This window comes from Salmo trutta, chromosome 27 (genome assembly GCF_901001165.1).
Source record: "Salmo trutta chromosome 27, fSalTru1.1, whole genome shotgun sequence".
Taxonomy (NCBI): Eukaryota; Metazoa; Chordata; class Actinopteri; order Salmoniformes; family Salmonidae; genus Salmo; species Salmo trutta.
Genome location: NC_042983.1, coordinates 45,114,153 through 45,126,827, shown reverse-complemented (window position 1 = coordinate 45,126,827; position 12,675 = coordinate 45,114,153). Strand labels below are relative to the sequence as shown.

Sequence of the window (12,675 nt, the reverse complement as noted above, 5' to 3'; positions counted from 1 at the left end):
TACAGTAGAGAGGCTATATACAGTAGCGAGGCTATATACAGTAGCGAGGCTAAATACAGTAGAGAGGCTATATACAGTAGAGAGGCTATATACAGTAGAGGCTATATACAGTAGAGAGGCTATATACAGTAGCGAGGCTATATACAGTAGAGAGGCTATATACAGTAGAGAGGCTATACAGTAGAGAGGCTATATACAGTAGAGAGGCTATATACAGTAGCGAGGCTATATACAGTAGAGAGACTATATACAGTAGAGGCTATATACAGTAGAGAGGCTATATACAGTAGAGAGGCTATATACAGTAGAGAGGCTATAAAAGTAGAGAGGTTATATACAGTAGAGAAGCTATATACAGTAGAGAGGCTATATACAGTAGAGAGGCTATATACAGTAGAGAGGCTATATACAGTAGAGAGGTTATATACAGTAGAGAGGCTACATACAGTAGAGAGGCTATAGACAGTAGAGAGGTTATATACAGTAGAGAGGTTATATACAGTAGAGAGGCTATATACAGTAGAGAGGCTATATACAGTAGAGAGGCTATAGACAGTAGAGAGGTTATATACAGTAGAGAGGTTATATACAGTAGAGAGGTTATATACAGTAGAGAGGCTATATACAGTAGAGGCTATAGACAGTAGAGAGGTTATATACAGTAGAGAGGTTATATACAGTAGAGAGGCTACATACAGGCACCGGTAAGTCAGGCTGATTGAGGTAGTATGTACATGTAGATATGGTTAAAGTGACTATGCATATATGATAAACAGAGAGTAGCAGCAGCGTATAAGAGGGGTTGGCAGGTGGTGGGGGTGGGGTTAGGTGTGGGGGTGGGGTTAGGTGTGGGGGTGGGGTAAGGGGTGGGGGTGGGGTTAGGTGTGGGTTAGGTGTGGGGTTAGGGGTGGGCGTGGGGTTGGATGTGGGGGTGGGGTTAGGTGTGGGTGTGGGGGTGGGGTTGGGGGTGGGGGTGGGGTTAGGTGTGGGTGTGGGGTTGGGGGTGGGGTTAGGTGTATGTGTGGGGGTGGGGTTGGGGGTGGGGTTAGGTGTGGGGGTGGGGTTAGGGGTGGGGGTGGGGTTAGGGGTGGGGGTGGGGTTAGGTGTGGGTGTGGGGGTGGGGGTGGGGTTAGGTGTGGGGTTAGGGGTGGGCATGGGGTTGGTTGTGGTGTGGGGGTGGGGTTTGGTGTGGGTGTTGGGGTGGGGTGGGGTTGGGGGTGGGGTTAGGGGTGGGGTTGGTTGTGGGGGTGGGGTTAGGTGTGGGGGTGGGGTTTGGTGTGGGGGTGGGGTTGGGGGTGGGGTTAGTGGTGGGGTTGGTTGTGGGGGTTAGGTTAGGTGTGGGGGTAGGGTTACTGACCTCCTGAATCAGAGACGAGGAGCCGCCACCGATACCGACACTTGAATTTCCCAGCTTCCTCTCTGGCGAACTGCCTTGTCCTGACTGAACACATTTTAAAGGATGAAACAGATGATAATCTCTTCAGTGGAGGAGAAGGAAAACAAGCAACCTGACCACAACCTGAACACAACCTGACCACAATCTGAACACAACCTGACCACAACCTGACCACAACCTGACCACAACCTGACCACAACCTGAACACAACCTGACCACAACCTGACCACAACCTGAACACAACCTGACCACAACCTGACCACAACCTGAACACAACCTGACCACAACCTGACCACAACCTGACCACAACCTGACCACAACCTGACCACAACCTGACCACAACCTGACCACAACCTGAACACAACCTGACCACAACCTGACCACAACCTGAACACAATCTGACCACAACCTGACCACAACCTGAACACAACCTGACCACAACCTGAACACAACCTGACCACAACCTGAACACAACCTGAACACAACCTGACCACAACCTGAACACAACCTGACCACAACCTGAACACAATCTGACCACAACCTGACCACAACCTGAACACAACCTGACCACAACCTGAACACAACCTGACCACAACCTGACCACAACCTGACCACAACCTGACCACACACTCACCACAACCTGACCACAACCTGAACACAACCTGAACACAATCTGACCACAACCTGAACACAACCTGACCACAATCTGACCACAACCTGACCACAACCTGAACACAATCTGACCACAACCTGACCACAACCTGAACACAATCTGACCACAACCTGACCACAATCTGAACACACACTGGTCACAACCTGACCACACACTCACCACAATCTGACCACAACCTGACCACAACCTGAACACAACCTGACCACAACCTGACCACAACCTGACCACAACCTGACCACACACTCACCACAACCTGACCACAACCTGACCACAACCTGACCACAACCTGACCACAACCTGAACACAACCTGACCACAACCTGACCACACACTCACCACAACCTGACCACAACCTGACCACAACCTGACCATAACCTGAACACAACCTGACCACAACCTGACCACACACTCACCACAACCTGACCACAACCTGAACACAACCTGAACACAACCTGACCACAACCTGACCACAACCTGACCACAACCTGATAAACATTTAGTCCCCACCGTGGATCTAATAGGAACAGCCCTCTTTAATATAAAGGGAAATTAAAATGTATAATCCCGAGGGGGATTAAGATGCTAAATGGATGTAAAGAGTTTAGCATGGAGCTAGTTCATGCAAAACCATTCAATGTGGATGATGTTAGTTGCCTCAGCAACAGGAAGGAGGAGTGATAACAGACAGATAACAGGAAGAGAGAGGAAGAGATAAAATACAAAAGTGAAAGAAACAATAAAAATGAACAGTAAACATTACACTCACAGAAGTTCCTGAAGAATAAAGACATTACAAATGTCATATTCTGTATATATACAATTGAAGTCGGAAGTTTACATACACTTAGGTTGGAGTCATTAAAACTTGTTTTTCAACCACTCCACAAATGTCTTGTTAACAAACTATAGTTTTGGCAAGTCGGTTAGGACATCTACTGTGTGCATGACACAAGTCATTTTTCCAACAATTGTTGACAGACAGATTATTTCACTTATAATTCCCTGTATCACAATTCCAGAGGGTCAGAAGTTTACATACACTAAGTTGACTGTGCCTTTATTAAACAGCTTGGAAAATTCCAGAAAATTATGTCATGGCTTTAGAAGCTTCTGATAGGCTAATTGACATCATTTAAGTCAATTGGAGGTGTACCTGTGGATGTATTTCAAGGCCTACCTTCAAACTCAGTGCCTCTTTGCTTGACATCATGGAAAAATCTAAAGAAATCAGCCAAGACCTCAGAAAAAAAAGTAGACCTCCACAAGTCTGGTTCATCTTTGGGAGCAATTTCCAAACGGCTGAAGGTACCACGTTCATCTGTACAAACAATAGTACACAAGTATAAACACCATGGGACCACGCAGCCGTCATACCGCTCAGGAAGGAGACACGTTCTGTCTCCTAGAGATGAATGTACTTTGGTGCAAAAAGTGCAAATCAATCCCAGAACAACAGCAAAGGACCTTGTGAAGATGCTGGAGGAAACAGGTACAAAAGTATCTCTATCCACAGTAAAACTAGTCCTATATCGTCATAACCTGAAAGGCCGCTCAGTAAGGAAGAAGCCACTGCTGCAAAACCACCATAAAAAGCCAAACTACGGTTTGCAACTGCACATGGGGACAAATATCATACTTTTTGGAGAAATGTCCTCTGGTCTGATGAAACAAAAATAGAACTGTTTGGCCATAATGACCATCGTTATGTTTGGAGGAAAAGGGGGGAGGCTTGCAAGCCGAAGAACACCATCCCAACTGTGAAGCACGGTGGTGGCAGCATCATGTTGTGGGGGTGCTTTGCTGCAGGAGGGACTGGTGCACTTCACAAAATAGATGGCATCAAGAGGCAGGAAAATTATGTGTATATATTGAAGCAACATCTCAAGACATCAGTCAGGAAGTTAAAGCTTGGTCGTCAATGGGTCTTCCAAATGGACAATGACCCCAAGCATGCTTCCAAAGTTGTTGCAAAATGGCTTAAGGACAACAAAGTCAAGGTATTGGAGTGGCCATCACAAAGCCCTGACCTCAATCCCATAGAAAATTTGTGGGCAGAACTGAAAAAGCGAGTGCGAGCAAGGAGGCCTACAAACCTGACTCAGTTACGCCAGCTCTGTCAGGAGGAATGGGCCAAAAGTCACCCAATTTATTGTGGGAAGCTTGTAGAAGGCTAGCCGAAACGTTTGACCCAAGTTAAACAATTTAAAGGCAATGCTACCAAATACTAATTGAGTGTATGTAAACTTCTGACCCACTGGGAATGTGATGAAAGAAATAAAAGCTGAAATAAGTAATTCTCTCTACTATTATTCTGACATTTCACATTCTTAAAATAAAGTGGTGATCCTAACTGACCTAAGACAGGGAATTTTTACTAGGATTAAATGTCAGGAATTGTGAAAAACTTTAAATGTATTGGTCTAAGGTGTATGTAAACCTTCGAACTTCAACTGTACAGTGTTATTATGTCTCTCTGTTTCTCTTTATCTATTATCTCCATTCATCCAATGTTTTTAGCCAGATATAGTTAAAGCATGGCATACAGCAGAGTAGCAGACAGGGGTGTTATGAAACAGAAAGGTGTTAGTCAGAGGGCTTAACACAAGGTAATTCATTTATGTTACACCTGATCTTTACACCCTACAGACAGGCAGACAGACAGGCAGACAGACAGGCAGACAGACAGGCAGACAGACAGGCAGACAGACAGGCAGACAGACAGACAGGCAGACAGACAGGCAGACAGACAGGCAGACAGACAGGCAGAATGGCCAGCCCAGTGGACAACAAATACAGCAGGAGAAGATTACGCTCAATTATATATAAGATAATACAATATAACGTAATAATATATTTAAGCCATAAGGCCTGGGGAGGTGTGGTATATGGCCAATATACCACGGCTTAGGGCTGTTCTTAAGCACGACTAGGGTTGCACATTTTGGGGAATATTCAGAGGTGGAAACTTTCTGTGGGAATTAAAGGGAATATATAGGAATTAACGGAAATATATGGGAATTAACGGGAAGCTAGTGAGGGAGGTAAGAATCTCCAGCTTCAGAGATTTTTGCAGTTCGTTCCAGTCATTGGTAGCAGAGAACTAGAAGGAAAGGCGGCCAAAGTAAGAATTGGCTTTGGGGGTGACCAGTGAGATATACCTGCTGGACATAATTGCAAATTATTAAATCCTTCCAATAGAAATAAAAAAACAATTTAGTTACGAACTGAACATTAATTAAATTAGTTGACTCTTCACATGGGATGATTCCACTGAACAACAAAATAAAGGGAATATTGATCGCCAATGATCCATCACATCTCCCAGAAACGTTTTCAACATGCATCTGTAAAACGATAGTGTAGAAACTAAAGCTTTGGTTGTCTTCCTCTCAGGCTTCCATGTCTTCTCCCTGGACCTTCTCAATGTCCACCTCTTGAACATCAGACTCTGAGGCCTCATCTTCACTGTCACTTTCCAACCTTGTTGAGGATGGCTCGTTGTCAAGCTCAAAAAGCCTCAAATTTGCCCAGATGGCCACCAGTTTTTCAAACCTTGTATTGGTCAGCCTGTTGCGTGCTTTGGTGTGTGTGTTTCCAAACAAGGACCAATTGCGCTCTGAGGTGGCTGATGTTGGTGAGATTTGTAGGATGATGGAGGCAACAGGGGAAAGAGCCTCAGATCCACAAAGTCCCTTCCACCAGGTGGCTGATGAGATATGTTGGCACGACTGCCATATTGCATCTCCATCCCAAAGCCCTTGCTTGGAAGTGTACTTCACCAGACTGCCATATTGCATCTCCATCCCAAAGCCCTTGCTTGGAAGTGTACTTCGCCAGCCTGCCAAGAACCTTGCCCTCATCCAGGCCAAGGTGGCGAGACACGGTAGTGATGACACCATAGGCCTTGTTGATCTCTGCACCAGACAGGATGCTCTTGCCAGCATACTTGGGGTCCAACATGTACGCTGCGGCATGTATGGGCTACAGTCTTCACACTGTTTTATGTATTTCAGAACTGCAGTTTCCTCTGCTTGGTTAGCAACAGTGAAGTGGGCAGGGCAGTACGGATTTCTTCTCTTACACCTGCAAGCAGAGTCTGAACATCCGATTGCTACTGCTATACGTTTCAGGAGTTTCAGGCTGCTTACCACTCTCTCCCAAAATACATAATCCAGGAGGATCTTCTTGGAGAGACTCCTTGCCCTTCAGGAGACTGTCAAACATGATGACAACACCACCCCAACGGGTGTTGCTGGGCAGCTTCAATGTGGTGCTTTTATTCTTCTCATTTTGCTTGGTGTAGATTGCTGCTATAACTTGATGACCCTTCACATACCTAACCATTTCCTTTGGCTCTCTTGTAGAGTGTATCCATTGTTTTCAGTGCCATGATGTCCTTGAGGAGCAGATTCAATGCGTGAGCAGCCCAGCCAATGGGTGTGATGTGAGGGTAGGACTCCTCCACTTTAGACCAAGCAGCCTTCATGTTCGCAGCATTGTCTGTCACCGGTGCAAATACCTTCTGTGGTCCGAGGTCATTGATGACTGCCTTCAGCTCATCTGCAATGTAGAGACCGGTGTGTCTGTTGTCCCTTGCTGGCCCAATTGTGCGTAGCCCCATGAGCCTCCCGGTCGCGGCCGGCTGTGGCAGAGCCTGGCCTCAAACCCAGAATCTCTGGTGGCACAGCTAGCACTGTGATGCAGTGCCTTAGACCACTGCGCCACCCGGGAGGCCATAAGTTAACTTTTTTTATGAATTTAAGCAAAATTCCCCAAATTCCCGGGCCTAACTTTCCCTGTAAAATTTCTGTAAAATTTCCAGAATTTCCGGAATATATGATGTAATACCATATTGACTGAGGGGAATATGAGATAATACCATATATATACACACACACACACACACACACACGTCAATACATGGAAGGCCGTTGACACGCAGATGCGGCAGACATTTATGACGGCCAACTAATCCAAAATGGCGCCCTATTCCCTATATAGCACTACTTCAGACCAGAGGCCAAGGCTGAATGGCAGCAACACCCAGACCCACTAAATCAACAAGGCTGAATGGCAGCAACACCCAGACCCACTAAGTCAACAAGGCTGAATGGCAGCAACACCCAGACCCACTAAATCAACAAGGCTGAATGGCAGCAACACCCAGACCCACTAAGTCAACAAGGCTGAATGGCAGCAACACCCAGACCCACTAAGTCAACAAGGCTGAATGGCAGCAACACCCAGACCCACTAAATCAACAAGGCTGAATGGCATTCATACCCAGACCTACTAAGTCAACAAGGCTGAATGGCATTCATACCCAAGCCCACTAAGTCAACAAGGCTGAATGGCATTCATACCCAGGCCCACTAAGTCAACAAGGCGAAATGGCATTCATACCCAGGCCCACTAAGTCAACAAGGCTGAATGTATCTGTATGTACCATGTGTTCAGTATATGAAGCTCAAGGCAGCATGCTAAATGGTACCTTGTCCCCTATCTATAGTACAGTACAGTGCGCCATGGGCCCTGGTCAAAAGTAGTGCACTACACAGGGAATAAGGATACATTTGGAAGGCATAGCAGGTTACCTTTTCCCTGCTGCTGTTTGTTATAAGTACATTAAACAACTTATAGAACAGGAATTAAATCTGGACATTACACTTTATCTCCTGGGTGTGTGTCACTGAGAAGGCAGTGGGAAATTTCCCATCTCTGTGGGAAATACATGGTGCAATGGATAGCAGTCTGTCTCCTCTACAGTGGATAGCAGAGTCTGTCTCCTCTTCAATAGATAGCAGAGTCTGTCTCCTCTTCAATGGATAGCAGAGTCTGTCTCCTCTTCAATGGATAGCAGAGTCTGTCTCCTCTTCAATGGATAGCAGAGTCTGTCTCCTCTACAGTGGATAGCAGAGTTTGTCTCCTCTTCAATGGATAGCAGAGTTTGTCTCCTCTTCAATGGATAGCAGAGTCTGTCTCCTCTTCAATGGATAGCAGAGTCTGTCTCCTCTTCAATGGATAGCAGAGTCTGTCTCCTCTACAATGGATAGCAGTCTGTCTCCTCTACAATGGATAGCAGAGTCTGTCTCCTCTTCAATGGATAGCAGTCTGTCTCCTCTATAGTGGATAGCAGAATCTGTCTCCTCTTCAATGGACAGCAGAGTCTGTCTCCTCTTTAATGGATAGCAGAGTCTGTCTCCTCCACAATGGATAGCAGTCTGCCTCCTCTACAGTGGATAGCAGAGTCTGTCTCCTCTACAATGGATAGCAGAGTCTGTCTCCTCTACAATGGATAGCAGTCTGTCTCCTCTACATTGGATAGCAGTCTGTCTCCTCTACAATGGATAGCAGTCTGTCTCCTCTACATTGGATAGCAGTCTGTCTCCTCCACAATGGATAGCAGAGTCGGACTCCTCTTCGATGGATAGCAGAGTCTGTCTCCTCTACAGTGGATAGCAGAGTCTGTCTCCTCTACAATGGATAGCAGTCTGTCTCCTCTACAGTGGATAGCAGAGTCTGTCTCCTCTTCAATGGATAGCAGAGTCTGTCTCCTCTTCAATTGATAGCAGAGTCTGTCTCCTCTTCAATGGATAGCAGAGTCTGTCTCCTCTTCAATGGATAGCAGAGTCTGTCTCCTCTACAATGGATAGCAGAGTCTGTCTCCTCTTCAATGGATAGCAGAGTCTGTCTCCTCTACAGTGGATAGCAGAGTCTGTCTCCTCTTCAATGGATAGCAGAGTCTGTCTCCTCTTCAATGGATAGCAGAGTCTGTCTCCTCTTCAATGGATAGCAGAGTCTGTCTCCTCTTCAATGGATAGCAGAGTCTGTCTCCTCTACAATGGATAGCAGTCTGTCTCCTCTACAATGGATAGCAGAGTCTGTCTCCTCTTCAATGGATAGCAGTCTGTCTCCTCTATAGTGGATAGCAGAATCTGTCTCCTCTTCAATGGATAGCAGAGTCTGTCTCCTCCACAATGGATAGCAGTCTGCCTCCTCTACAGTGGATAGCAGAGTCTGTCTCCTCTTCAATGGATAGCAGTCTGTCTCCTCTTCAATGGATAGCAGAGTCTGTCTCCTCTTCAATGGATAGCAGAGTCTGTCTCCTCTTCAATGGATAGCAGAGTCTGTCTCCTCTACAGTAGATAGCAGAGTCTGTCTCCTCTACAATGGATAGCAGTCTGTCTCCTCTATAGTGGATAGCAGAGTCTGTCTCCTCTACAATGGATAGCAGTCTGTCTCCTCTACAATAGCAGTCTGTCTCCTCCGTACAATAGCAGTCTGTCTCCTCCGTACGATAGCAGTCTGTCTCCTCCGTACAATAGCAGTCTGTCTCCTCCGTACAATAGCAGTCTGTCTCCTCCATACAATAGCAGTCTGTCTCCTCCGTACAATAGCAGTCTGTCTCCTCCGTACAATAGCAGTCTGTCTCCTCTACAATAGCAGTCTGTCTCCTCCGTACAATAGCAGTCTGTCTCCTCCGTACAATAGCAGTCTGTCTCCTCCGTACAATAGCAGTCTGTCTCCTCCGTACAATAGCAGTCTGTCTCCTCCGTACAATAGCAGTCTGTCTCCTCTACAATAGCAGTCTGTCTCCTCCGTACAATAGCAGTCTGGCTCCTCCGTACAATAGCAGTCTGGCTCCTCCGTACAATAGCAGTCTGTCTCCTCCGTACAATAGCAGTCTGTCTCCTCCGTACAATAGCAGTCTGGCTCCTCCGTACAATAGCAGTCTGTCTCCTCCGTACAATAGCAGTCTGTCTCCTCCGTACGATAGCAGTCTGCCTCCTCCGTACGATAGCAGTCTGCCTCCTCCGTACAATAGCAGTCTGTCTCCTCCGTACAATAGCAGTCTGTCTCCTCCGTACAATAGCAGTCTGTCTCCTCCGTACAATAGCAGTCTGTCTCCTCTTCCGTACAATAGCAGTCTGTCTCCTCCGTACAATAGCAGTCTGTCTCCTCCGTACAATAGCAGTCTGTCTCCTCCGTACAATAGCAGTCTGTCTCCTCCGTACAATAGCAGTCTGGCTCCTCCGTACAATAGCAGTCTGGCTCCTCCGTACAATAGCAGTCTGTCTCCTCCGTACAATAGCAGTCTGTCTCCTCCGTACAATAGCAGTCTGGCTCCTCCGTACAATAGCAGTCTGTCTCCTCCGTACAATAGCAGTCTGTCTCCTCCGTACGATAGCAGTCTGTCTCCTCCGTACAATAGCAGTCTGTCTCCTCCGTACAATAGCAGTCTGTCTCCTCCGTACAATAGCAGTCTGTCTCCTCCGTACAATAGCAGTCTGTCTCCTCTTCCGTACAATAGCAGTCTGTCTCCTCCGTACAATAGCAGTCTGTCTCCTCCGTACAATAGCAGTCTGTCTCCTCCGTACAATAGCAGTCTGTCTCCTCCGTACAATAGCCGTCTGTCTCCTCTACAATAGCAATGAGACATGTAGCTCCGTCTTTACAATACTAATGTTGCTAGCTATACTTACTGCGTTAGCGTGTTGTAGCTACTGGTCTTGCACCCTGTGGATGCCTGTGTCTGTGTGTGTGTGTGTGTGTGTGTGTGTCTGTGTGTGTGTGTGTGTGTGTGTGTGTGTGTGTGTGTGTGTGTGTGTGTGTGTGTGTGTGTGTGTGTGTCCACAGCAGGCTACCACATCTCTGTCATGTTAACAGCCCCCTTGAGAAAGAGAAGCTGGACAGAGGGAGAGGATGTCAGCCACCATGTCACAGCTCCCTTGGGGCCCTTAGATTACGGTGCGAACCGTTGGGACACATTCCTAAACAACGATCTCCCATAGCTCTGGTAAATAACTATATGGTATATCTGGTACATAACTATATGGTATATCTGGTAAATAACTATATGGTATATCTGGTATATAACTATATGGTATATCTGATACATAACTATATGGTATATCTGGTATATAACTATATGGTATATCTGATACATAACTATATGGTATATCTGGTACATAACTATATGGTATATCTGGTACATAACTATATTGTATATCTGGTACATATGGTATATCTGGTACATAACTATATGGTATATCTGGTACATAACTATATGGTATATCTGGTACATAACTATATGGTATATCTGGTACATAACTATATGGTATATCTGGTAAATAACTATATGGTATATCTGGTACATAACTATATGGTATATCTGGTACATAACTATATGGTATATCTGTTATATAACTATATGGTATATCTGGTACATAACTATATGGTTTATCTGGTACATAACTATATGGTATATCTGGTACATAACTATATGGTTTATCTGGTACATAACTATATGGTTTATCTGGTACATAACTATATGGTATATCTGTTATATAACTATATGGTATATCTGGTACATAACTATATGGTTTATCTGGTACATAACTATATGGTATATCTGGTACATAACTATATGGTATATCTGGTACATAACTATATGGTATATCTGATACATAACTATATGGTATATCTGGTATATAACTATATGGTATATCTGATACATAACTATATGGTATATCTGGTACATAACTATATGGTATATCTGGTACATAACTATATGGTATATCTGGTACATAACTATATGGTATATCTGGTACATAACTATATGGTATATCTGATACATAACTATATGGTTTATCTGGTACATAACTATATGGTTTATCTGGTACATAACTATATGGTATATCTGGTACATAATTATATGGTATATCTGGTACATAACTATATGGTATATCTGGTACATAACTATATGGTATATCTGGTACATAACTATATGGTATATCTGGTACATAACTATATGGTTTATCTGGTACATATGGTATATCTGGTACATAACTATATGGTATATCTGGTACATAACTATATGGTTTATCTGGTACATAACTATATGGTATATCTGGTACATAACTATATGGTTTATCTGGTACATAACTATATGGTATATCTGGTACATAACTATATGGTATATCTGGTACATAACTATATGGTGTATCTGGTACATAACTATATGGTATATCTGGTACATAACTATATGGTATATCTGGTACATAACTATATGGTATATCTGGTATATAACTATATGGTGTATGTATGGTGTATTTGTTATAAAACTGTATGCTCTATGCAACAATTTCAAAGATTTTTCTGAGTTACAGTTCATAAACAGAAATCAGTCAATTTAAATAAATTAATTAGGCCCTAATCTATGGATTTCACTTGACTGTGCATCTGTTGGTCACAGACCTTCCCGCAGGTGAAGAAGCCGGATGTGGAGGTCCTGGGCTGGCATGGTTACATGTGGTCTGCGGTTGTTAGGCCGGTTGGACGTAGTGCCAAACTCTTTAAAATGACGTTGGAGGCGGCTTATGGTAGAGAAATTAACATTCAATTCTCTGGCAAAAGATCTGGTGGACAATCCTGCAGTCAACATGCCATTTTCACGCTCCCTCAAAACTTGAGACATCTGTGGCATTGAGTTGTGTTACATAATTGCACATTTTAGAGTGGCCTTTTATTGTCCCGAGCACAAGGTGCACCTGTGTAATGATCATGCTGTTTAATCAACTTCTTGAAATGCCACACTTGTCAGGTGG

General features: G+C 44.6%; 1 protein-coding gene across 3 annotated transcripts in view; it reads right to left on the bottom strand.

Annotated features, from left to right (window-relative positions):
* Nucleotides 1–12,675, bottom strand: part of LOC115165060 (AT-rich interactive domain-containing protein 3A) — a 172,736-nt gene that overhangs the window by 124,838 nt on the left and 35,223 nt on the right. For 2 of the 3 annotated variants that reach the window (XM_029718093.1, XM_029718094.1), the window contains exon 2: nucleotides 1,358–1,441. The exons of the other annotated variant lie outside the window; for it this stretch is intronic. In XM_029718093.1, coding sequence (XP_029573953.1) covers nucleotides 1,358–1,441 — 84 coding nt within the window. The remainder of the gene's footprint in view (nucleotides 1–1,357; nucleotides 1,442–12,675) is intronic. 3 annotated transcript variants of the gene reach the window in all.